At 39.2% G+C, this 26,780-nt stretch overlaps 2 protein-coding genes across 3 annotated transcripts in view; one reads left to right on the top strand and one right to left on the bottom strand.

Moving 5' to 3' along the window:
• Positions 1–5,562, top strand: part of pcgf6 (polycomb group ring finger 6) — a 40,946-nt gene extending 35,384 nt beyond the window's left edge. For both annotated transcript variants that reach the window (XM_088635683.1, XM_088635682.1), the window contains one exon: positions 4,836–5,562. In XM_088635683.1, the coding sequence (XP_088491809.1) occupies positions 4,836–4,892 (57 nt within the window). In that variant the 3' untranslated portion in view covers positions 4,893–5,562. The remainder of the gene's footprint in view (positions 1–4,835) is intronic.
• A 10,465-nt stretch (positions 5,563–16,027) lies between these two features.
• On the bottom strand, positions 16,028–26,769 carry LOC148661647 (alpha-internexin-like). The gene is made up of 3 exons (XM_088635679.1): positions 25,675–26,769; positions 22,547–22,671; positions 16,028–18,966 (listed from the first exon to the last, which is right to left on the bottom strand). The coding sequence occupies exons 1-3, from the start codon at positions 26,734–26,736 to the stop codon at positions 18,669–18,671; spliced, it is 1,485 nt and encodes a 494-aa protein (XP_088491805.1). The 5' UTR covers positions 26,737–26,769; the 3' UTR covers positions 16,028–18,668.
• Positions 26,770–26,780: the final 11 nt, after the last annotated feature.

The raw sequence follows: 26,780 nt of genomic DNA, 5'->3' as shown, positions 1-26,780 counted from the left end.
TTAGCACAAGGGTAATCTGTCAATATTTCAAGTTCCTTGACAAACAAATGTAATTCTTACTATAAAGACCATTGTTTCATTTTGACTGATGGGTATCCACAACCTATTGATACATGGCTATTTTCTCATTTTCTCCCTATTTTTCTCACTGTTATACATTTCTTAATTTCACACATTATTTACAACCTGTTCGTTTGCATCAATAGAGAAGAATTGTAGAGAGACCACCATTCAAGGCAGTAAGTAAAATGAACATTTTGCCATTAGAAAATGAAATGGAGAAAAAAAAAACAAGTTGCTGTCTGTCTGAAGTGAAACAGACATGAAGAGATGTTCCTTGGGGTGAACTGGTTTATTTAATACATTAGTGGGAGGTTTTTGGAGTGTGTTAGGCTTAGAGCTTTTACATAAGCCACATTTATTTTTGTTATTGTTTTGTAAAGGAGTTCAGAGGAGGGTTGCACTACATTTCTTTTGTCTGAGATTTCAGTGCAGAGCGGTGTCTGTCTGGATGAGATAGCAAGTACTGTTGTGCCTGTCTGCTCTATTTATAGCACCATAGAGAGAACAGAACAGAGCAGCAAAGCCTCTTCTAATGTTGCAGACAGGCCGTCATGCTGTTACACTGGGCTCATTTTGTATGATCTTAGTTAAACCACCATTCTTAGAAATTCAGGTTAGGAACATATTCTGGACCCTAAAGTCTTTTTCACTTGATTTCACTTTCTTATGATCAGGAAATTGTGTTGGGTCGTTTCTTCCACGGTTCAGCCCACACGAGTTTTTATTCTATCATTCACAAATGCAGTAATCTGTAGGTTTTGATTTTTAGTATGAAAACATAATGTTTGTGAAAAAGAGGAGGTCATTTGCCTATTTGATTTAAGCATCTTATCCACCTGTTTCTTGAAAGAAACCAAGGGATCAGCTTTACTGTCTGTGTAGATTGTTCCAGACAATTGTATTATATAAAAGTCTCTCCTGTTCTCAGTTTTAAAAGCATTTCTCCATAATTTTCACTTGTGTCCTCTGGTAGAGAGGATTTAAATACTAGGAATGTTTGTAGCCTCTCTCCCCGGGACTAAAATGGTTCAGTTCTTTCAGCCTGTCATTATAAGACATTCCTCTTAAGCCCCTTAATACATCTAGTTGCACTTTCCTTACTAATCCCACTATGTCTTTTGTATCATAGTGACTAATATAAAACATGCTACTGGGGTCTTAATTGTAATGCATAATAGAATAAAACTGTACCTTTCCCATTTTCAACTATATATCCCAACAATACTAATAGCTTCCCTGCTTCTCCATATCTGAAAAAGTCTGTGTGGGTCCTATACTGACAGGGACACTATACTGTAAAAAGGTGTGGTTCTTTGGATGAGACATAAAATCGAGGGCCTGTCTCTCTGGGGTCATTCAAAATTCCAGGGTGTTACCCCAGCATCCTGGCCAAATCTCCCCCTGGCTTTTACCAGTCATGGCCTCCTAATAATGCCCGTCTATGCATTGGCTTCATCACTCTGTTCTCCTCCTCACTGATAGCTGATGTGTGGGTGAGCCTACTGGCGCACACTGGCTGCTGTTGCATCATTCAGGTGGATGCTGCACATTGGTGGTGGTGGAGGGGAGTCCCCATTACCTGTAAAGCACTTTGAGTTGAGTGTCCAGGAAAGCGCTATATAAGTGTAAGGAATCATCATTATTATTATCACCAGAAGTAATTTCTTTCAACTCAGTATTTCCCATGTTATATATTTTTTTGCTACACAGTGCAGTTTTTTTTACCTTAAATATGATTGACCAGGTTTTTGCACTGTCCTGAATTAAGTCCATACCTTTTTGAATGTTTTAATTTCTTTTGCATCTTCTACAGTGATTCTAGTCCTTCTATTTTGGTTCCATCTACAGTCTGGTTAGTTAACTTTACAAGAATCTAGATGTACTAATCGAGGTTCCTGAGACGCTCTACTATACAATAGATTGTTGTCCAGTATTTAACTATATTTGTTTTACTAGGTGATTGGATTTTGCGTGCTTGATGTGTATCTCTGGAATTCCCTTCAAAGCTTTCTCTGATTTTGTTAAGCTGTAGGTGTGGCAGCCAGTGTCAATTAAAAAAGGGCAAATTATTAGCTTCAATCCAACTTTACCAGTAGTTAGTGTCAAATGTTATTTTGTTGCAAGTTTCTCAGACTTGAAATCAAAAGACTTTCCATTTATAATTTCAAATATTATTAAAATCTGTGGATGCTAATACATGTACTGAATAAAGTATTTTGTGAATGCTGGTTTGATCAACTCTTTTTAGTTTTTTTTAATACATTTTTCCAGTCACACTTCATATATGGTTTTGGGGTACATTTTTCTCTTTGCTTTTATTACTCAGTTATTATTATTATTCAGCTTTTGCAGGCAGATACTACAGATTAAAAAATGTATAAAAAAGATTCCACCTTGAAGAAATACTCCCACTGTTGCAATGGTGTGTCTGACAGCCTAATTACCACGAAGGTCTTAATGAGGATGACCTCTGCCAGGTTGCAGAACGAATTATTAATGGCTGTCATAGCCGCCAGACTCTCCTAATTCTGTTTATAATGTGGCCAAAAACCCCTCTCCAGACAGCAAAGTCAAACCAATGTGACTGCAGTGGGTGAAACACGCAGCTGAATGTTTCCACTACACTACATAGTCAGTTTGTCTATTGGACTAGTGGGCTTTTTGGTGGTGAATATTTTGTTTAAATTGCTGTTGCATGCAACCATTTTTTTTTGTAGAAGTTCCCTACAGAGAGTGAAGATGGTGAATAGACAGTTTTGTTTCTAATTTGTGGAAACTGTTTTTTCATGGGAAACTGTTTTTTTATGGGAAACTTACAGTAAAGTGTCATGGTCTTAGTGGCATCAACACTGGGTGTTGATTTCTCTCTTTGCTCGGGCTGTTTTCTGCTGAGCCGATGAGTGAGTTTGCAGGTGAGGCGATGCTCCAGTTAGAATGAGATATGAGGTTTTTTTTTAACGAAGCGGATGTGGATCATTGTTCTGTCTTTCCCAGTTTCTGTGCTTTTATTCGCACACTTGAGAGCAGCTTAGTTCCTCTTTTCCTGTGGTGTTTTTTCTTCTGAGTACACCCAGCCTGAGCATCTGTCTTCCCTGTTGTGTTTTCCTTTTTTTGTTTTTTTTTGTTTCTCCTGAGAGAGGTATTTAACAGACAGGCTTCCAGAACTCTCCTTCTGCTCAGAGAGAAGTGGCGGGCTGGGCGGGTGTCATTGGATGAGGAACACGACGTGTTGTCTTTAGTAATGATGTGGAACACGCACAGCTGCGGCTGTGGCCTGCTCTCAGCAGGCTCTGCCATTAGGCGTGATTTTTTTGGAGGAGACCTGAAGGAGACAAAGGGTCACATCCTTCCTGCAGCTGAGTCTCATCTGTGCACGAGTGTTTTTATTATGGGTATCTTGAGTGTCTTAGGAGTGTACTGTATGTTGCATTCCACATAATACAGGATATCTTGAACTGTGGAAAGTGTAATGAGAGCTGTTTTATGTTTTCCTGTTTATGGTTTTTTTAAAGTTTTGGTATATTTACAGAATCAACTGAAGCACATGTTATTGTTCTGCTCCTTTCTGATCAATGATTTTTAAAAGAACAGCACATCAAAGTAAAGAGCACTCATACAGTATGTCATCTAATTACTTGTTGAAAGATTCATTTTCACTGTGCATCATCTTCAGCAGACAAGTTTCAGTAAACTGTCTGTTTTTACATTCTTAATAACGGCATTATTCATCCAATGCTTATCAATCCACTTGAATGTTTTATTTGATCAGTTACTGTAGAGTGAATTTCCAGACAGTGCCTCTGTTTCTTTGGTTCTTTACTTTGACAGTATGGCTAGTACTAGTACTTGCATATTGTCTCCACTGGCATTGGAGTGATCGTCTGTGATATTCAGCTAGGAAATTGCTTGATCTTGTCTCTTTACTACGTGGTTTCATGTCTGGTGTAATTAATCAGAAGAGATGTTTTTTTAGACTAATTTTAACAAACTGATAGAGAAGTCAGATATAAAACTTTTGAAATTTAATTGCAAATTGCATTTGTGTCTTTGAAAAAAGTTAAAACTGTGCTTCAATTTACATTGAAAACTGAGAACAGTGTTCTTGGAGCTATGTCAGTGTGGTTTTTTTGTCTTGTAACAGATTCTGCCTCTTCTGTGCTGTACAATTGAAATATTTTTTTTCTTTATAATGCACAGACATTCGCCTAAATATTTTTTAGTATTAAAAGAGAGATTGGTGTTTTTTTGTGTGGTTATGAAAGGAAAAGATTTAACACCTCAAAATGTTTCACACGAGAAAGTCAACCCAGAAAGAAGTCGGAGAGATTAAACCTGTCTGTAAGGCAAAGGGCAGCCTTCATGTCAATAAAGTGAGGAAAGATTTGATTTCAGTTGACAAATCTCCATCCCAAATGTCACTGGCCCCTTTGTTGCATGAAAGAAAAAAAATGGTACCTTTCTACATAAATATTTTCTTCCTTAAGTTAATTTTTCATGTTTTATTTGGAGAGGCAGTGTTCATTGGCTTGTCATATGCATTAAAGTTTTTTGCGAAGGAAAAAACAAGGTATATACTCTGATATAAATAAAATTATGTTGTACTTGAACTACAGTATTGAAATGAAATTACTTGTCTTTAAAAATAAATGTTAGCCTGTGCACATCTGGTGACATGGTCAGGGCTTTAAAGTGCTTCTTGGTTCATCTGCACTTGGTTCATCCTCTGTGATAAAAAAATATGTAAATATGTTCTTTTTGTGTTTTTTTTTAAGGATGGGCTCCTCGTTCTGCACTTTGGTCTTGTTCTACCTCCTGGATATAAAGAGTGATCAGGAGTGGATTTTCGTCCTGTACTTATTGTTACACTGGCCTCAGCCAATCTGACACCTCTCCAGCGTTCGGTAATGAAGACCAAGAAGATGCAAATTATAGGAAAACTGGGCAAGAACTGGAACCCTGGAAGGAGCCTTTTCATAAAAGATTAATCTCAGTTTCTGTGTGTTCTTTGCTGATTTTGTCCAGGTCCGTTCTCTTCAGGTTCTAATCTACTACTTGGCATGGCGCAGTTCATAGTTATTTTTGCAGCTTCATGGCAAGTAATGTTCCACAGCCTTAGTCCTGTTCTCCATCCATTAAAGCTCTTCTCAGGATCTTCTGTTTGCGTTAATACAAATCTGCGTGAAATGTTCCCACATTTTAGTTGTTTAAATCACATTTCTCAATGGTAACGTATACCTTTCAGTGGAATTTTGTGCACAATAGAGCATTATTTTAAGAGCTGATGAAAGCCTTACATTACACTATGTGAAGCACCACTTTGACACCCGACACATACTCCTTTTACATTAGTGATGTTGGGGAAGTGCGCCACTAATGACCTCTACACATGGATGCTACAGCAGAGAAAGCACTTAACAAGATTCCCTTTCCTTGTGTCACTGCAGTGTCCTCATCTCTGAAGTTTACTGTACAAAAATAATAAATAGAAGTTCCTGTTAATGGTTTCTGAAGCAGTCATTTGTAGTAGCTGTGTTCTTCCTTTTGGCTCTCTACTATTCTTTCTTCTTTCTTCAGAGTAGACTGGTTGTCTTAGCTAAGCTTGCCTGCTTATTTGTTTGACTGCAGGGGTTGTTTTGGTAATACAGTACATGAAGACAAGCCGTTTGCAAAGCCATCTCTGAGCAAAGTGGATGTGACTGGAAGGGCTTTTGATCTGTGGGCTGCCAGTCCTTGGATCTGTACTTCTGTCTGAAGTTTCACTGGGTCCCAGCTGCTCACCAGGGGTTAGATTACGTTAATTGTCCTTTTCTAAAGGAAGGACATTTATATTAATTATATATGATATGGTATTTAATTATAAGATATTTTTCAAAGGATGCATTGAAATCAGTGTATTAATTACTTGTCCGTACATTTATATACTGTATCTTCTTAAATCGCCATGAGCTGTCCTGGGTTTGATTAAATTGATGTCTGCCTTAAACCGTATAACCAAGGAAGAAAAGTGCTGAAAGTAAGAATTTAAGTTATTGATTGCTATCATATAATTCAGTAACTGCTGGTTTTAATCCATTCTTTGTGTGTACTGGAATCTGTTTAAAGATTTATTGTAAGTTTGTCCTCTTAGTTTATCACTCACTGCTACTAAAGCAATATTCAGGGAATGTCAAAATTGCTGCACTGAAAGCTGTGTAATTTGGTTTCAACCAAGCAGACTACTTGCCATTCCCCCAACGTTCTTTGAAGCTAAGTATATCGTATTTTCAGTCTTAAGTGCAATTTCCTATAGTTTTTAGGGTAATCATTTCAGTTATCACTGGAACAATTTTCTGTTGTTACTTAAAGATGCTATTTGGCTCTGTATGATTTCCATAGAAGCTTCACAATTAACAAGGCATGTCAACTTTAAATAACAGCGGTTCCCTAAATAATAGAAACTTTTAGCTTGTATACACAGTATCAATGAGTATGCCAGTGTCTCTAGAAGTGCAAGAATGTACAGTGCCATGTTCTAGCTCACTTCTTTACAAACTAGACCAAATTAGAACAAGAATATTTTATTTATAATAGCACCGTTTTGTTGTTTAAATATGAATTGACCACATTATTATTTATTTTGATGTCATCCCATGAAACGTCGAGTTCTAAATCAAGGCCACCCATCATTAAAACTCTGGTCCCAAGCAGGTAGATTGTGGATGTGTGGTCTCTTCTGTCGTGCCCACCTGTCGCAGTCATTCTTCGTTGTATACACAGGAACATGAGCACCAGTTTTCTGAAGCAGTGTGCCTCTCTCTGACGCACTTGTAAGCCGGCGGGAGCCTGCCAAGCCCCAAGGATCGCTGTTGCATGGCAAGATGAGTGTTCCCCAGCTGATGGATTCTGCCTTGTGCTGAACCGCATGGGGAGTCCCGTCCACGGGCTCTTCATGACCAGGCCCAGGCTCAAGCTAGTGGTATGTGGATTGTGGAGCTCAAGCTTGTCTGTGAATCAGTGGCTTTACTGTTTGAACCACAAAGAAGGCCCCCTGAATGTGTTTTTAGCTATTTCCTGGGAGCCCCATGCTGTCTGCATTTCATCTTTATCGTTTTGAATTGTTATAAATACCCCTAACCTAAGGGTATCAGGTGGCCAGTCATACGTATCCCCATTGTGCAATTGATCTTTGTGGGTTAATACATTTTTTATGTTATCTTCCACCAGTGTTTTAGCATACTGTAGTTCTTTGCTTGTTTGAACTGCTTTAACATGTTTATTTGTAATGTACAGTACGTCTGCCCACAAAACTATCAGGAGAAAAAAACGACGTAACAGATCACGGCACTAATGTACTAAGTTTTTCTGAAGAGGGGAAAAAAATTCTCAGTGATACTGTTTCTGTATATGAGAAGAATCTTGAATCTCTGGTAGAACCTAGGTACTGGACTTGTCCAAGTGGACCAGTCTTTCAGTTGTTCTGCTACAGATATTACAACATCAAGCCATTATCGGGAAAACGACTATTTTTCACACAATGTGTTTTTGTAATTAATGAAGTGTATTTTTGGTTCTGTCAATACTGAAGACACTACTTTATATAAAGAGAACTTGACTAGTGAACCATGGAATGTATTAGTATTGTAAGAGCAAGGTGACGCAATGTGCTGTAAATAATCCCATATTCATATGTAGTACACTGACTTCTGACACCCGAAGAAGGCTCCATAGCTGAAACATTGGATTTCATTTCTTCTCTTTTCAGCATGGAATAAACCTTTACTTGTTCCTTCACTGACTTTTATACTGATTGTATGTGGTTCTGTTATTGGTTACCAGAATTCATAGGGAAACCGGAGCTCCCAGTTTCTGAGAACAGCTGTGGTACTTTTTTGGCTATCAGAGTGCCTCAAATCTAGGTAGTTTAATATTTGACCTTTTTCAGAGTGGACCACAAATCTTTTTTAAACAAGTGATAAATCAGTGGTTGAACTGATCTGTCTTATCTCTTGTTCAGAAGTGTTTTATCATATTAAATGCATTGAGTTTCTACAGTTTTAATCAAGCAACCAAAAGCTTGTTTTTAGTTCACAATGAGCATGTTTAAATTTTATTAAAAGGCAGTTTGATGTTTACCTGATTATACTGTTCATTAAGATTTTATTAATAAAAAAAATGACACCATGGTTATTTTAATTTGTTAATCACGACAGCACATATATAACATCTATATACAGTATATACTGTAGATGTAGAAGTCCCTGAAAAACAGAAAGAGCTGTACAGTTGGAATTATTAGAAAAGAAAAAGAGTCACATGGCAAATAAGAGCTGGGGTCCATGGGCCACACCGATGATAAGAAGTTTGGAAGTACTGAACTAGACACTGGGAGAAAATGCAATCAAGGAGGACTCTACTCAGAGTGCAAAGACAAATAGTCTGCAGGAAGATGTTGGTGATGACAGCTGCAGAGCAGTCTGTGGAGAAGCCCTGATCCAGCATTCAACTGACATGTACTGAATCCCACGATGATGTCATAAATCCACATTTGGTGAATCTGTTCAATAAGTGTGCAATTTCTTTTCAGATATGTTGTTGAAATATTCTTAAAGTTCTGTGCATTTTTTTCTTTTTAACTGCTAGATGTGTTGATGGCATCTTGTTGCTTTGTGCAAATAAAGCTGGATTTTTAAGGAGTGGAAGCCAGCAAACTCCACTGACTTGCCAGGGAGTCAAGATCTTATTTTCAGCTGGATTTGCAATAGAAAAGTAATTTTCAAGTAATTGTGGAGGAAATCTGAATAGCAGGGATGGCTAACCATGGTTCTGTAGACCCTCAGTCCAGTAGGCATTATGGGTCTTTCATTATCAATGTCTAAATGAACCAGTCTAATTTTGATCACTTTATGACAAGTTGGTCAGTTACGGAGCCGAGAGATCATGCAAAATGAAAAGACCATCGCCCTGTAGCTCTCAAGGACAACAACTAGACATTCCATAATTGAGCCAATTCAGTTAAAACGTTGATCAAAACCCACATTGTAACCAAGACCTGGTGGATTGTACTGTAGCTCATCAGGACTGGAGCTGGCCACCCTTGCTACATTCTGTATGTTACTTTAGGGAACTTCATTAAGTATGTTCAGTTTTTAATAAATTGAATTCAACTTACTATATATATAGTATTCATTGGATAATTTATATCTAGAACATAATTGGTGTTCTATAATTATTTGCCGAGCAGAAGCCTTTGCCAGGGTGACTTGCGTAGGTTGAAAAAATGTTTTTCACTCATAATACAATAGTACAATTTAACTATCAGAAATACAGCAAAATACAATTATGGCGTCATATAAAAATAAAAAAAACTAAAACAATTAAGAGTGTTACAGTATTAAAAGTTATATACACTTCATTGTAAGATACAATTAAAATCGCAATGCGTTTACTAATACGTTTCCTTAATTAAATACATTTCTCCGAGTCGTTTGTGGCACTACTGCTTCTCGGATACAGCATCCTGGGTGTGATCCGGGCCTATGTGAGGAACTCTGATTGCTTCCCCTGTGTTTCTATGGGCTTTTTTTCAGGGTGCTGTGCTTTCTGTCCCACTCTCAAAGACTGGAGGCTTGGTTTGAGCAGGTACTCTAAGCTGTCTCTTTCCAGAGGGGAGAAACAACTCATACAGCCAGCGTACTATGAATGAACGGCACAGAGCTAAATTACCACAATGGACCCAGTCATCGTTTGTGGTCTTTCTCATATTGTTGCAAGTTATATTGTTTTTGAAGTTCATTTGTTTACTTGCATGGATTTTGCAAAGAATATGACGTAGCAATGAATTAATTTGGCACCAGAATTTGCCATCATCCTTTTTGCATGTGGTTGTCATGGTTTGTTGTATTAGTACAATCTGTTTTCAGAAGCAATCCAGTGTAATGGAGGATGAGCACTGTGGAAGCCTGCAATGACAGGTGAGGTGCGAATGTGTCCTTCACTGTAATTAATGGGATCTTTCAGCCAGAGGCTTACATGTGACACTGCAAAGTGCTGCTGCCCTGGGTTACTGGGTTGTGCATCCTGAGGATTTAATTTTATTCAAAGCTTCCATGCATGTAGGGTTGTCCCAACCAGGTATTTATAAAGATAAAGCAATTAACATATTGTATAGTAACCTCCTGGAAACAGTATTTAAAGTGCTGTTTTGTCTGATCTATCCGTACTCAGGAAGTATAAAATTAGATTTATACCATTTTTACAACTAGTCCCTTTTAAAAATAGGTCGGAACACCACTAGCAGAATGAGGGAATGGGAGAGGGAGCTCAACCCTGTTAAGACTGCCTATAAATTCCAACATCTCAAAAAAAGAAATGTATACTCTGACACCACAGCCGAGTATTACAAATGCAGTACATGTATTTTTTGAGCCTTTGTTCTGTTGTCCCAAAAACTTAAAATACAGCTAGTTGTAAATTGGCAATTTGTAAATTTAAAACAGGAATACTGTTCATCTTACTTACTCCAACATACGAAAACCCTACAGGACAATAATCTAGGCTTTTGAGTTGTGTTCACAAGTGACCCACTGTACTCAAAATTCACTTATATTCTTCATGTATAAAAGGTGAAATGAACCTGTTATGCTGTGTTTGAATATGAACATACCATGAATACCTGCTCTGTTGGTTGTCAAGGTAATCCAGTTTCTCCGCACTTATTTCTAGTTGTATGTATGCCACCCACTCCCTGTAAAGAAAGTGAGGTTAAAAAATGAAAAAAGGTCTTGTTTTACAATGCTGCCTGTGGTCGCTGTAAGCACATTTTAATTTAGCTTGTGTCTGACGGCTTTATGGCTGTGGTTTGTTGCACATGGCAGGGAGATGAATAGCTTCTTTGCCACTAATCAAAATGCAGTATTGATCTGGGGTGCTGATGGCGAGAGGATGTTTTATAGCCCTGTGAAAACAGGCACCCAGGGATTGCAGCTAGCAGTGATAAAACCAACCACGTCATGACAGAGGGAGAAGGATGGCAAGACACAGGAAACTAAAAAGAACAGTGCCACTTTTTCCTCCATCTTTCATAGAAGTGACTTCCCCCGTGGGTGCTGCGGTCTTCCTAAATGATTCCCCTTTTCTCAAAGTCATCTGCTACTGTAGTTTTCACAAATACAGGTCTCATTACCATGGTTATTAGAAATTGATTATCAGTGGTAGGAATCAAATAAGATGCAGGAGACCTATTAAAAAAACATCCTTTGCATGCTTTTCAACAGCCGCAGTAATGCAGCTTAAAAACAAAGAACACATCAATTAGTGATATATTCATTTGCTTTGTTATTTTCCACGCGCCTATCTCCTCCAGAAAATCAGCTTCTTCATAAGACCTTTAAAAATCTCATTTTAGATGAGGATGAAAGGAAAAGTGATTGAGACCATTAGAATCCCTCCGTCCTCATAAGGTTTTAAGGAGGCAATTTTTGCCAGATACCCGTAGGTTAACTGGAATAGCAGGTAATAATGATAATCCCTTAGCAGTAACATCAGAGGAGCAGTTACACAGGCATAAAGCAGACAGGAGGCCCCATGTGAGTTGAAAAGAGTAAGGAAGTAACTGATTCGGGAATATGGGACTAGGTCTTAGATTTTATGTGGAGTTCTTCCTTTTTCCAGTCGCAGCTGGTGTGTTATGTCATGGTAGAGCAATCCCTACCTGCCACACCCCACTCAGCCGGCACTGCAGAGGTATAAATCTTTAAAGACCCGCAGACTGAGTCATGGGCTGCCTGGTCCCCAGCTGTGTGGACAGGAAGTGGCGGGGGGGGCTTCCACTGGCCAGCACAGGGAGATGTGTGGGGGAGGGGAGGGATACACAAAAGGTCAGTGCAACAAAGAACTAAATTTCATTGGGGCACACCTCCGAAGGACAGGAAAATGATCATTCGGCAGTAGCCGTACAGGTGTCGATCTCATGCAATAACACTGGGTTTTGGAAAAACCATTGACCTGGAAGAAAAAACTAAAATGCGATTCGTTAAATAATCATGTATTCTGTTTTAATGGCTTCAATGTTCATGCTTCTCTGTTAAAAGGTCCAGACCCGAGGTGACAGAGAGATTCCTGGATTTGTTCTATATAACTCACGGTCAGACCAATCCATGCCTTTCTTAACTGAGGCAGTTGCAGCCCTACACTTAAAAAAACTGTCATTTTAAATCAGTGATTTTTAAGTTCACTGACAGTGTAAAGTTTTTTCATTTTCAGGGATCTCTGCCGACAAGGGTTGATTTTTATGCAACTGAAATGTTTTAAGCAGAATTGTATAATTCCTGTCCTAAAGCTATGGGACTCAATACCTGACTCACTAGAGCACTGATTCTAGCCCTTGCTTGTGTTACTATTTGGGTGCATTCATTTATTATCCTTTGTGCCGTTTCTTTGAATGACAGATGCAGGTTTCCTGATAGCCTGGGGTTTCAGTTAAAGAGCTGTAGAAGAAAGGAGCTTTTAGATATTAGCCTAAAGAATTCTCCATAGCTGAAACATTGTTTTTCTTTTCATTTCTCAAGCCTTTAGATGTTTTATGTCTTAGACCATAAGAACATAAAAACTTAAATGAGAGGAGGCCATTTGTCCGATCTTGATCATTTGGTAGTTTAGTACCTTAGTGAGTGTAAAGTTTTGTCCAGACACTTCTTGAAGGAGACCACCATCTCTCACATACTCCAGATATCTGTAACTCTTTGTCCAAAAAAGGTTTTTTATTCTCATCTCTGGAATCTCTTTCCGTTTCTGTTTTTGTGAACCTTAGCATGAAAAAGAATGAAATAGACCCTTTAGTTATTCCAGCCTTACCCCTTAGGACATAATATGCTTGTATCAGATCTCTATTCGTATATGACAATCCCCAAGGACCAGTCATCATTCTTGTCACTCTTCTTGAAATTGCGTCTGAGACTGTAATATCCTTTTTTTTTTATGGCGATCAAAACTCAGTACAATTATCTAAAGGAGCATCCTTGAGCGTTCTGTCTCCTCTTTTAAATTCCACAATTACGCTGTATGTGGCTTCCTGCAGCACTGCATCACTCAGGTATCATGAATAGTGCATAGTATAATATCCCAGGTACTGTGTTTCCTGCTATTACAAACTGGATTAATCATTAAACATTTCAGCAATATCAGTTTTAGTTTCTGTATCTCCAATAACACTTTCCCAATTTTATGTAAGACATTATATTACATAAAACAATATAAGAAAAATCGAAATCTCCCAGGAAAATAATGTCATGTTTGCAACATATCTTCCTTACCTCATCATAAAGTGAGCTACTTACTGTACATCCATCTCTGCATTAGGTGGTCAGTAGCATACACCTACTGTTAAGCCCAAAGAATTTCATTTTAAACTGCATGTACTCTCTTGCTTCAGCTGCCTGCCTCTCTCTTCTGTGTATTATTTTTTTATTTTCATTTCTGTTATTCTCCTCTAGTCATGTTTCACAACTTTATTGTAATGTCTTAGTTACCTGTTAATGCAGTTGCCTCATGAATTTTTGCCCTTATGCTTCTAGCTCTGAAATTCTCCCTGAAGATTACAGGTCTACAAGAAACTAAAACTTTTATATTAATATATTTCGATATAGTAACAGCAGTGAAATATTTTGGAAAACATTGCAATTACTTTTAACCTCAGGATTAATATAAAACATACTTATAGCTTAACCCAGGATATTAAATTCCTGTAAAAATAATTTTGTGTTTGTAAAACAAATTCTACCTCCACACAAGATCTTTATTACAATATTATTCAGATTGGAAGTGCAACATAACTTTAAAAAAAAGGCCTCAACCCTCAGTCTGTTTAAAAACCTTGGGGATTTCCAGGCACTCAGCAATTACCTCTCACAGTTGCTATAGAAATAAGTGGAGTCACACCATCAAAGCAGACACTCAGGGGACAGACCTGTTTTCTTTGCATCAGTGGATGTTATTATGCTCCTTTGCTGTGCAGTTAGTTTCTTTTTCTGCCTTTCTACTTTGAGTTTTTGGAATATGTTTTAGGATTTATCACTGTCTTTTAAGAATATCAAAAATCCCATTGTGAATGTGCTTAGTGTAAAATAATTCTACTTATTTTAGGTAATTTATTGACAGGGATGCAAACAAACAAGAAGGTAAGGGTTGGGAACTTAACCACACTGGTGCTGAACCTCAGGTTCCACATGTTGTTACAACCCGTGGAACCACCCAGGGAACAGGGGCGAAACCCAGCAGTGTTATGGTCCCGAGAGCAAGGGCGTTGACAGTCCAGGAGTAGTGGGTGGTTGACGGCGCCTCAGGCGTGGAGCGGGCTAACATGGAGCAGGGCCAGCCCGAAGAGAGACTGCCAAGGGGAATCAGCTGGTCTGTGGGAGCAAGGGCTGGTCCTCTTCTTTCCCAAAGGCACTGTCTGGATTCCTAATGGCTGGGGTCCAGAAGCAAGGACCTCCCAGGGTAAAGGACAGTCCACCGAAATCACCCGGATGCATGCAGGTGGGCTGGGACTGGACACAGGGAGGGAGTGCAGGACAGGGTGAGGACCTAGAGTTTGGGGTGTGCTTCGTCCAGGGCATAGTGCAAGGCAGGCTGGGCCTGGAAACTTTCAGTTGGGGTGGTCATCCAAGTGCACGCCAAGTGGGACACGCTCTTTGCGGGGGTCTCCACACCAGTACCTGGTCTCAACAGCGGACACGGGAGGCACGCCGAGATTGGACCGAGGCAGTCACCTGCTGAGGTCCGGGTATGGAGACTAACACAGAGTCCCATCCTCTGTACCTGGAAAGTCTCAGGAACAGAATGGGCTCCGCTGGGAATCTGTAAGATGGCTCAGGAGTGAAGTGAAGTTCATATTAATGCCAGATCACCAAGGAGAGGATAAACAGGGCTAAATACCCCAGAGCAGCTGGTAGTGTTTGACGTTTCACTAAAGTCAGAACCTCTGCATATCCTGTTTTCCTCCGTGATCAGTGCAGAGTGGAGGAGGGCTGCTGGCGGATGTAGCCATGACACACCCCACTGTGATGCAGCAGGGTGACTGTAACAAAGGTGCTTCAGAACTCTCAAGTCAGTGTTCATTGGTTGTCATACAGTATCCAAGACTGTTTGTTGGTTCCTATTTTAGCTTAGTCTTTTTGATGCATAAGAACAGGGTGTACTGAATAGAAATGTTCAGGTACACTTCTGTTAGTATAAGAAATTATTCAAAAACATCTCAGTATTCTTGGCTTTGGTACGAACATTTTAAGAACATAAATCTGCATTCAGAATGTAGTATTCACACATCCTGGAGTCATCTAGGTTTGAGCAAACGTAACATCTAAAGAGTCTGAACAGCCACATGAGGATGGTTGTGAATTAATAGAGAAGAACTCTCCTGAGTATGGGCTGATAAGACAATATGTCCTGGGGGGGAGGTTAGGGAGCATTCACTCAGGTAGTTTTTACAACCAAATCCCACATTCAAATTCAAAGTACACCTCAGAACAACTTGTCCTGTTTTACATGGCCCATGTAAGGACTGAGAAGGATTTTAGGAACTTAAAAAAACAAGAATAAAGAGAAAAATTGTATGGGCCACTGCATTTTGAAAAACATCTCCTTTGTGAGTTGGCACATGCTTACTGAGAACCACAGGTCATGGCTATTTAATTTAAGTGTTTCCACAGTTAGTTATCTGGGCTTTGAATCCTCATTACACGTCTCAGTGACCTCCGTTGAGTATTGGATTAATGAGGCAAGATGGTAGTTCCTTCAGATGTGTTAAGAACAAGCTTTAGCTAGTCTGTGAGATAGGATGATGCAAATCTCCAGTCCCTGCTCACATGTGAATAGCTGTTGGGAGACTTCAGCAAAAATAAAATTAAAAGCCATTCTAATTCTTCTTAGGCAATACAACTGAAATTAATAACGAACCAATGCAGAAAAAAAGGACACATTGGCATTGTAATTGTGTCAAGTCTTTATTGTGCCTTAGAGCAGTCAGGAAACAAAGGAAGAAGAATTATTAACTACTTTCAGTCACTATCCTTTCAGTGCTAATATTCTACATTTCATTCTGGTTCACATGGAGGAAAAAACAAATCAAAGCAACACCTTTTCGGCATCACATACATTACTAAGCACACAGACCGCCAGAGTGGAAAAGCTGCTGGTGTTATTAAGGCATTTTGAAAAACCTACAGCATTCATTTTATCTTTTAGGTTTACATTTATTCTTAAATGTTTTCAAAGCTGGCCACAGATGCATTAGAAAAGGTTTGGCAGTGCACTCTTTATAGTTTCAGAGGAGTCCGTTGTAATGCATGCCACTCACCTGTGACTTAATCTCCCTTTTTTTTAATGTGACAAAATCTGAGCCCTAAAGTCTTCATGACAGCTTTGGGCAGAGGGTGTATGGCATCTCATACAAAGAGCAATATGAAAAGAGACTTTCTGCTACACAAGCAACATGTTTTGCTACAGGAATGGCTCTGCAATACTTCATTGTGGGCTAGAGGAAAGTTGATCATGTCAAAGAAATCTCCAGCAATGAAAAGAGTAAACATCAGATTATATTTCTCTTGCAAGCATGCTGCAAGAAAATATACATTTTGTGTCTCTTAAGTATGTCTAAGTGGCATAAGAGTATGAGTTCTCTTACGACTCCTGATATGCTGCTGACTAGCTTAAGGTTACACATATCCATTTTTCTAAATTCCTGATATAAATAACAGTGTTATGCATATAGCGTCATACATGAATTACAAGTTCTAAAACTCTGCCTGAATTTTGTCTGAAGACAATAATTCTTAAACAGTGTACACTAAACGTGAATTTGGTTTCAGTAAGAAATAAGAATACCATACATCCAAAGAGGTTTAATTCTAAACTAGTTGAAGGTTGTTCACAGTTGCTGGTTCCCTTGCTTAAAGCTTGCTTTAAAACATTGTTCTTCAATATGTTGTTTGACACATGACACCTCTTCTGACCACCACTGACAAATCAGACCATCAGCTGTTTTAGGTAAACTCTTTTTAAGGCTAGATATGTGTTGTAACTAGTCTCTTGAACTGCTTAGGCTCAGATGGATCTACAACCTGCTCACTACAGTTTACAAGGGCTTCAGACATTATGGAGATTAAATTCAGTAGGCATTTGTTTCTACAATCAAATCCTGATTTTATCTGAAGTCATTGTGCTCACTGGTTCATACCAAAGTGGTAGTCACGGAGCATTTTTTTTGCATCACAGAGTACGTTGTTTTTTGGAAAAATGTCATGCGGATTAATGGTCATCATCTCAAGACACAGTCTTTAACACAACCTTTAGAACTGTGCCTTGGTGTTCTTGGTATTAACCAACTTTCTCTCTCGTTTTTCTTAGGGTTTGTCTTGACCAGTATCATTTTTGGTATCCAAGACTTTAAAGATCAGGAGTTGTCGGAGAGAGTCCCAAATGAATGAGATGCAGAGATTCTTAAATAAATGCACCCTAAATCAGGCCTCCATCATCAGGTGAGCTCTGGCTAGCATTGTAAAAGACTGTGGCAGTGCTGTGTTGTGGACACAAGAGTTGCAGTACGTATATTAGTGTAACTAATTATCACCCACTTGCAGTTCCAGCATAAACATCTGAAATGAACACAAACACTATGACTGATGACAGGAGTTTTTAAGGAGATCTAATGGGGAATGGTCAATGGCCCACACAGAACTACCATGCAAACATGAAAAGCACGACATGCACCTAATGATTTTCATCTCTTTCCTTCTCAAGAGGGAGTGAAACTAGGATCTGGCTCACAGTGTCAAGTGCAGTCTCGGAGAGGAATCCTGTTTTCAGTTGTGCACATATGGAACAAGACGAATCTATTTATGCAGCACTGTAGGTATGCACATCGTAAGGATATGTATGACATTGCAGCAGTAAGAGATTCAATTAACAGTGATTATACTACACTAGTGTCATGCTTTCAATACCTCCTCTATGTAAGTGGATCTACCTTCACTGAGTGCTAGACTGTTTTTCTAGTTGTTTAGAATTTCTTATTCTAACTAAATAGTTGTAATGTATTTGTTATATAGTTACAATCCTGTGTTTTAGCAAAGGAGCAGATTTGCAAAGGTCCTTATTATATCTCCTTATCCAGTTCAGCTTTGAAACAGTATTGTAAACGCTGCGTACAGTATACAACATCAGAAGTACTCTGTAAAACTATCTCAGAAACAGTGAAAAAGGTGAGTGAGATAGCCATTTTTGTTCTATATTGGAGAAAATGAATATGGATCTCAGTTGTTCTTTGTGTACAAACACCCCCTTTGGAATAGGTTTTTCAATAGCGATTATATGCTGAGACCTAAGGATAGGTTGGCATTGACAGAGCACACAATCAGTCTGAAACCCGCCATATTATTGTAACGATGGATTCTGATTTTGAGGAAGGGTCTTTGCTGAAGCTTGCTCATGGTGTTTCTACAGTGTTTATAAAAGAGAATAAGTGGGATCGCAATTGGATTGTTGAATGTCAAGATTCAAGAGAAACTGGGATCAGTGAAGGATTCCTCTCTTAGACTGCTCTTGGGTTGAGAGATGTAGCAGAGTGGGGTGTTTTAGTTTTTCTGGCTAGCAGGGTGAACCTCCCCAGGCTCAGTCTTATCCACCTTCTTGGTGGAGACTATGGTCTCCTCGATGATCTCCTCAAAGGTCTCGCGCTGGGTGGGAGCCTTCGCGGGCTTAGCCGGGGCCTCTTCCTCCTTCTCCTTCTCCTCCCTCTTGGAGGAGGAGGAGGCCTTGGAGGAGCTGGTGTAGACCCGTGTCTGGTAGCCGTAGCTCAGGCTTGGACCCAGGCTAGGGGTGGGGAGGCTAATTCCAGAGCTGAATCGGGTCTCCTCTCCCTCCAGTAGTTTCCTGGTTGGGACAGAAACGAGCAACCACAGCTTAAAGGGCTTGTACCTCACATTCTCGTTCGCTTCAGCCTTACCATATCCATGGAGCTGCCATGTGATAGAGGTCTGCATGAATCATACTGTACTAATCAAGGTCCTAACCAGAGAGAAACCCCTTCTTTACTATGCAGGTACATCAAGGGTAGACAGCACATATAGGATTTTATTAAAACCAGTTAATTTCTTAAATTTATCCTTCGATTTAGTCTGGGAAAACAAATATCACATAAAGTAGTTTGAGCAAAAAGTATGGGTTTCCTTTTGTAATCATAAAATGCTTTATGTCATTTAACAATGCCGCTGACAAACAGTATGACGTCCATAATTTGTCACATACTCTTGCAAGGAAACTGATACGTGAAGTTAGGAATTAGAGTAAAACAACAAATAGGGCTGTCTGTGTTTTTTAATGTGAAGTAACATAAGATGAGTCCACTTGGCTCAGTTTGTTATGAAAAAGAGCTATTCTGCATATAAGCATTCTGTTCCATAGGAATATCACATTTATGCTCCTAATTAATGCATATTACTGTATATATCAAACAGTGACAAGATTAATGATATGAATTCAAATCTACTTTTTTTTTTCCTGAAGGGGGACAGTGTTGTTAAAATTAGGGACTTTACGGCTAATGCTGGGTTCAGAAAAAAAATAAAAATGGTAATGTGAAAGCATAATGGTTTCTTATGGGCAATGATGCTTATCTTATAAGAAATACACTGCATAATAAGGCCTAAGACTCACACATTAGCACAACCAGTATAGTGCTGTATGCAGTGTTGGCAGATTTTGAAATCTAGAAATAGTTTAAATAACTACATTCAGCACAGGATGGAATTAAAGGAAAACTTTAAACTGTCTACTTTTCTTCCATTTTCTTCCTTGTAGGACTTCTTATAGATTATCAGTTAATTGTTTTTGTTAGGTGCTAATGCAAACCTGTTGAATCCATAAAGATCCCTCATGGCACAATATGACAAAATTAGATGAGTAAATCTATCGGTGTTTTAAGACGAAGTGTAAATTACTTTTACTGCAATGGAGCGAGCACGTCACACAAATGGTTTGTCTCCAACTAGCATTCCCTCATTCTAGTTAATACAATTTTGAAGCAGCTTTGGCAAGTACAGTAGCCCAGAACAACTAAAAAATGAAGGACCAAATTTTAATTATCAATAATCACCAGCAATTTTCAATAGTACAGTCATTTCATAAGATGATAAAAAAGGATATTAGTACTTTTACATATTTTTGTACTGCGTAAATAGTACTTTATATGCCATCATCCAGGTGGGGCTGCACATTGGTGGTGGTGGAGGGGAGTCCCCATTACCTGTTAAGCGCTTTGAGTGGAGTGTCCAGAAAAGCGCTATGTAAGTGCACGCAATTATAATTATAATTATATGGCAGTTTTCCTTCCTTTCTTTTAAGTAAGAAACAGTTCCCCAGGCATTGGGAATCAGCATGAATATCAATGTACAGCAGTAAACTGAAAGGTAAGTGCTTTGTTAAATGGAATCTTGCCAATATTGATAGTCGTTTACAGAATCCGTTACAGGATTGACCTTCTTGTTGATTAGCCAGCTAGCTAGTACTGTACTGTCTGAACTACAAATGGGCAGCTAAGCAGCTTGATAAAATGTTATGTAAGTTTAAATGTGGTTTGAAAAAACCCATTTGTTGAATATGAATGTAAGTGAAGTGAACTACAATATCAAATGACCTAAAATCCGTGTTTTGTATCTATTTGTTCTTTTGAACATGGGCACATTTCAATAAGGGCATTAACTGAATTTCTCAGACTGCTACATACTGTATTTAATTTACAGAATATTTTTAGGAAAATATACCACCTACACTTATTTTCCTGAGTTTTGTAATGCTTTTCTGATCAGGCTTATCATGTTGTAGAGGCTGATTTGGTTTAAAAATCTTCAGCTGGTACATTGCTCTAAAACAATATGACATTCACACACTGTGTGGTGAATATTTAACAGCTAGATATGCAATGTCTTTGGAAGTGAATATTTTAGTTGTCATTTTCACTTTTCAATTGACTGTATCTGGTTCTTGCACGTTAAGTGTTGTATTTATACTCTACCCTTGATTCTGGTATGTTTGTGTGTAAAGGGAAAAGAGAAAGGATGTAAATTGTACTCTGTCTGAGGAGAGCCATGGAAGCTACTGTCCTCTCCAATATCATTATAGAAACCAGCCACTTTGACAGAACATTTATAATTAGGAGTCTGTGGTTGCACCTAATTAAAATATTTAGTGAACTATTCCTTTGCAACAGTAATATTTTATTTAGCTGATGATCATATATCAAGTGACTTAACGTTTGTACCTGTTTGTATGGTAGGGCATTTTACTGGAGTAATCAGTTTGCAATATCTTACTCAAGGATACACCACTGAAAATGTTAGAGCCTTCCTTGATGGACTGTGGCTCTTGCGTAATTGGTTACTAAAGTCCCTTTTCCACTGGTGTTAACCAAGCTGCAAAATCAGCACATGGTACTCTTCCAAAAGGGTTTTTTCTCTGGCTGTATTGCTCAGGCCAAACAAGAACAAAGCCATGAAGCTGTAAGACGTTTTGAAGGGCAGTGCTTGCCCTTTCAAATGCTTTGACACACAGAAAGGTGACTAATATCTGCAGACAGGAGGCAGGGAGAGAGGTTGCTTTTTATTAACTTGCCCATGAGTGGATAACACTTCAACACCTCTTTAAGAGGTGCTTCAGAATGATATCTTGTTAGCCAGGTACATGCTGCACGCTGCTGAAATTTCAATCGCTGCTGTAATTGGTATATGCCTATTACATAAATACACAGCATGTATACAGAAGCAGCTGTATTTTTCAAATGTCAATGCAGAAAAGACTGAACCAGCTGTTTTTTAAGTCAGAAAGACTAGGGTCAGTGCAATGTGACAAGTGATACAATTAAAATTTGGGAGTGCATTAATATGAAACACTGCCCTATCATAAGGTTTTTTCCAAGATTGTGCTTCCCTGTTACACCATTGTATTGTATACAGACAAAATGAACCACAGAATTTCAGCCAGTACAAAAGAACCCTAACTAAATAAGATGCCATCTCACTGAATGGAGCTTTATCGGTCCCCTTACCAAGGAAGCCACAGGACTAAGAAAACTATGTACAGTATATGATATATCATTTATATTTTAATGTCATAAATCTATTTATTCAATATTTCTTGGAATACAAAAAGAGACCATTAGGCTATACGACTCTCACTACCTTTCACTACTGTGAATTTTGAAAGCTAATATCATTGAGAGTCACTGTCTTATCCCCGTCAGCCTGCCAATAGATGTTTACTTCTTCTAACTTCACAGACACGAAAGTGAGTTGCAGTTGAGGACTGGGAGTGAATGCTGCTTAGATTTCTTTCAGGGTAAAAAAAAAATCTTTGCGTGCAAAGCTGATAAAATTCAATTCCGTGTGCAAACGCATCAGTGCTAGAGTGTGTGATGTTCCTCCTGGGGTTGGAATTGGCAGTGCATGTGACACTGTACCTGTAAGCTGCAATCTCGATGTCCAGAGCCATCTTGACATTCAGCAGGTCCTGGTACTCCCGCAGGTGGCGGGCCATCTCACTCTTGGTGGTCCGCAGTTCGTTCTCTAGTTGCCCGATTGTATCCTGTACAGGAGGCAAGAAAGACAAACCATTTTCCATTTCAAGTACCTCTCTGATCCCTCACAGGGTCGCTGTGCAAACAGCTAATGGTAACCGCCATGATATCAGCAGTATTTAGAAAACAAAATTATATCATGTGTATATAATCGCTTTTACCTATACAATACAAATACTTAATTAGAAGGCAAAGATGTATAATACGACCCATTATTCCATAGGAATACCAGCATAAATTATCTGTCTATCAGAGGTTAGTGTCTCCAAACATATCTAATTGCAAATTTTAGACCTTCAAATACTTTTTGAGTTCCCTGTTAAAATGAATTAATGAGGAAAATAACAGTAATTGATTAAATACCTTTTACTATATAGTATATTTATTACTCAATTGAAGTGTTTTACTGTGTAAACGGTATGTCACATTTTCAGTTGCATAAAAATATATAGATCAATGTTTTTCAGTTCAATTTATAATTATTTGATTTATAAATAAGTGGATTTTTGCTTAGAATTACTTCTAAGATGGCTCAGAGGTTACCATTGCTGCCTTGCAGTACTGGGGCCCTGGGCTCACTTTTGGACCTGGGGTGCTGTCTGTGTGGAGTTTGTATGTTCCACCCATGTTCATGTGGGTTTCCTCTGGTTTCCACCCACAGTCCAAAGACACACTGGTAGATTAATTGGCTTCTGGGAACATTGACTCTGGTGTGGGTGTGTGTCTGTGTGTGAGCCCTGCGATAGACTGATATCTCATCCAGTGTGAACCTTGCCTTGTGCCTATGGCAGGATAATCTCCAGCTCCCCGTGACCCTGAATTGGATGAAGCCGTTCGAAAATGGATTGGATTCCCCTATTCTTTTCACCCTTTTAAAAAGTACCAAAGATAATGGTTAGTGTTTCGCTGCGATGTGTCAAAATTTGGAAGTTTGATAAACTAATCTACAATTAATAGATTAATAAAAATGGTTTAAAAGAACAGCAATGCTTCTCCAATCTTACTTGGGCACACCACAACAAATCTTAATCTGATTTCTATAGGTGGAACCGTGCCTAGTACACCAGCGGAGAACTCACTCCATCATCCCGGTTTTAAGGATTTAGAAGCTGTAATACGTAAAGACGATTACAGGGAACTCTGGGAACACTGTTGTATTCTTACGTATTTTTAAAATGTGGAAATACTGCAGTCATACTTAATTAATATCAACATAATACAAACGGTGTGTATATATTATATGAGTGTTTGTATGTACGATATATTTAAATATGTCTGTTGGTATCTACCTGCTGATTTATCACTTGTCAAAGTAAAAAAAAATAAAACTAAACACTCAGACTCGGTGTTTTTATATCACAAAACTATCCTAAATCGATCTGAATATTTGTTGTTTCCCACTGCTTCCGCTGTGATTTGACAGCTTAATCTGTACGTGGAATCTTCTTAATCAGGTTTCTGCGGAGCCGTCAGTTAACCTTGTCGCTTTACTGCTTCAGCACCATGGCCAGAGCTCCTGGCTCTAACAGCAAGAGCTCGAAGCTTCTCCGGTTTTAATTGTCCCTTCTTGCAGTGCGTTTAATTATTCTGTAGTGTGGTCAAATGTAGAATTAAAAGGCAAATGTAGCGATCCTGAGAAAATAATTTTAGTGTCTTGTATTTGGCACAATACGTGTATCAATGCAAAGCACAATCGAAGGTATTCTCGGGGTAGTTAAAAATTGCCGTCTTCAGAATAATAAAACGCACGTCACGAGAGGAATGCTAGTAAAACGGCAGAAGTTGGGGATATTGGCGATGCTCTTGCCCTCTGTCCATGGTGCTGAATCAGTATTTCAACTCGGCAAGAAAGGTTAAAGGCACCACACAGCCCCGTTAAATGATAATAACCGTACTATAATTAAAATTAATTACATTGTTCCTAACTTATTTAAGTAATTGAATGATGGGCGTTTACAGACGTTTAGCAAGAATATACAGTTTTAATATTATATATATATGTATAATATAACGATATAACTATAGGATGGAGTACGATCCAGATTTAATAGGACATGTAGCGCGTTAACTTTTTAATGTTTCCTAATTTATTTACAGACTATTGTTTAATATTATTTGAATAATACTTCATCTCATTACAGATCACCTATTTCAAATTAAGACAGGGAATGGTCGGAGAACGTAGAGTTTTAAAAGTTATTTGGTAATAAAAAACAATATATTCTTTGCCTGAGAGTATGTAATTCGTTCGTTCAAGATTAACCAATTGTTCTAGAAGACCACCGTGTATTCAATAACCAAGCTCTAAATAAAACTTTTAAGCCTTTGTATGCGTTTATCTTTAATAGAAAACCGCAACGGACAAGTTTTCAAGCGTTTTCTCCTTTGAATACCACACTTAAAAAACTTCAAAGATGTATTAAGTACAAGCTGTTTAGAGCATCTTGAAATCTTCAATATTGCACAATGGAAATGTGCCTCATTTAGTAAAACAACTGTTAATCTTGAAGCTACACCTACAGTATGGCTAATACTTTAGTGTTATCCCGTTAAATTATTGATACAAATAGTATGTGTGTGAGTACACTGTGGTCATAGCTGGTGATCTTTATGTAAAAGATTTGACACCCACACCTCCAGTTTCTTTAAATGAAATTAGCCGTCCTTTCCAAATGGTCGGGTGATCTCGTTAGTGACAAGGAAGGTTATTTTATACATTTTCAGCAGTATTTGTAAATTTTAATGATTCAAAGCTAGCTTTTTTTTACTCTCTCAATAAGAACACTCAAGGACAGACCAAACGCACTAACCTGGGCTCTAGTAAATTCGGCTGCATTGAATTGTGGACAAAAAAATACACTGACGATTTAATAAAAGTTTTTGGTGTCATCTATTTTTATAATTTTTTAAAAACTTGATTTTCGATACATTGAGTGACGTGACGATCATGTTGAGAGCTGTTCAGAGATGTCACGAAGCGACATACAGTGGCTGACAGGCGGTTGTCTTACCTGGAAGCCCGAAATTTCGTCATTATGCCTGTCTTCCATCTCTCGGATCTGCCTTTCCAGTGACTCGTTAGTGCTCCGGAGGCTCTCGACTTCAATGGTCCTGGACTGCAGTTGCCTCCTGAACTCGTTTATCTCTTCCCTGCTCGCCCGGATCGCCTCGTTGCTCTTGGCTGCCTGTTCACTCAAATTGACGAACTTGGACTTGTACCAGTCCTCGGACGACTGCAGGTTCTTAGCCGCCAGGGACTCGTACTGGCCTCGGATCTCCTTCAGCGCGGAGGTGAGGTCCGGCTTTGCCACCTCCATCTCCACGGAAACCTGGGCAGCCTGGATCATGGCCATCAGCTCCGTCACCTCTTCCTCATGCACCTTCCTGAGGAACGAAATCTCATCCAGGAGCGATTCCACTTTCTTCTCCAGGTCCAGCCTCACCATCGTGGCATCGTCCACGTCTTTTTTGTAAGCCTTCAGGGTCTGCTCGGCCTCTTCCCGAGCCCTGATTTCATCGTCATACTTGGCTCTCAGCTTCTGCAAGTCGTCTTCAATGTTGTCCCGGTCGATGATTATCTGCGACTTCTCGCCGTTGATCTCCTCCAGCTGGGAGCGCAGTTCTCGGATCTCCTGCTGGTATAACTCAGCTAGTCGGGACGGCTCGCTCTGCCTCTGGCGCAGCGCCACCAGCTCGGTTTCCAAGACTTTGTTCTGCTGCTCCAGGTTATGCACCTTCTCGATGAACATGGCAAATCGGTCATTAAGCCCCTGCAGCTGCTCCTTCTCATTCGTACGAATGATTTTGAATTCATTGTTGAGGACGGAAGTTTGGGCGAGGTCGATGTTTTCGCTGGACACCGGCGAGAACGACGAGCGCCCAGCTCTCCGGTACGAACCTAGGGAAGAGGCGCTGCTTCGGGAGAGAGACTGGGATCTAAATCCGCTGGACGAGATGGAGCTCCGCGAGGAGGTGGTGCTGCCCAGCCGGGAGGGAGAGGCTGAGAAGCGTGGGGAGTCCCCGAAAATCTTCCGGTAAGAGGAGGAGACATAGTAGTCCGGTCCGTAACTCATCTTGGCGTCTCGGCAGAAGGAGAGGAGCGCCCAATGCGCCTTAT

The sequence above is a fragment of the Lepisosteus platostomus genome, chromosome 6 (genome assembly GCF_059453375.1).
Source record: "Lepisosteus platostomus isolate fLepPlt1 chromosome 6, fLepPlt1.hap1, whole genome shotgun sequence".
Classification (NCBI taxonomy): domain Eukaryota; kingdom Metazoa; phylum Chordata; class Actinopteri; order Semionotiformes; family Lepisosteidae; genus Lepisosteus; species Lepisosteus platostomus.
The sequence above is the reverse complement of the archived record's forward strand: the minus strand, read 5'-3'. Positions and strand labels throughout refer to the sequence as shown.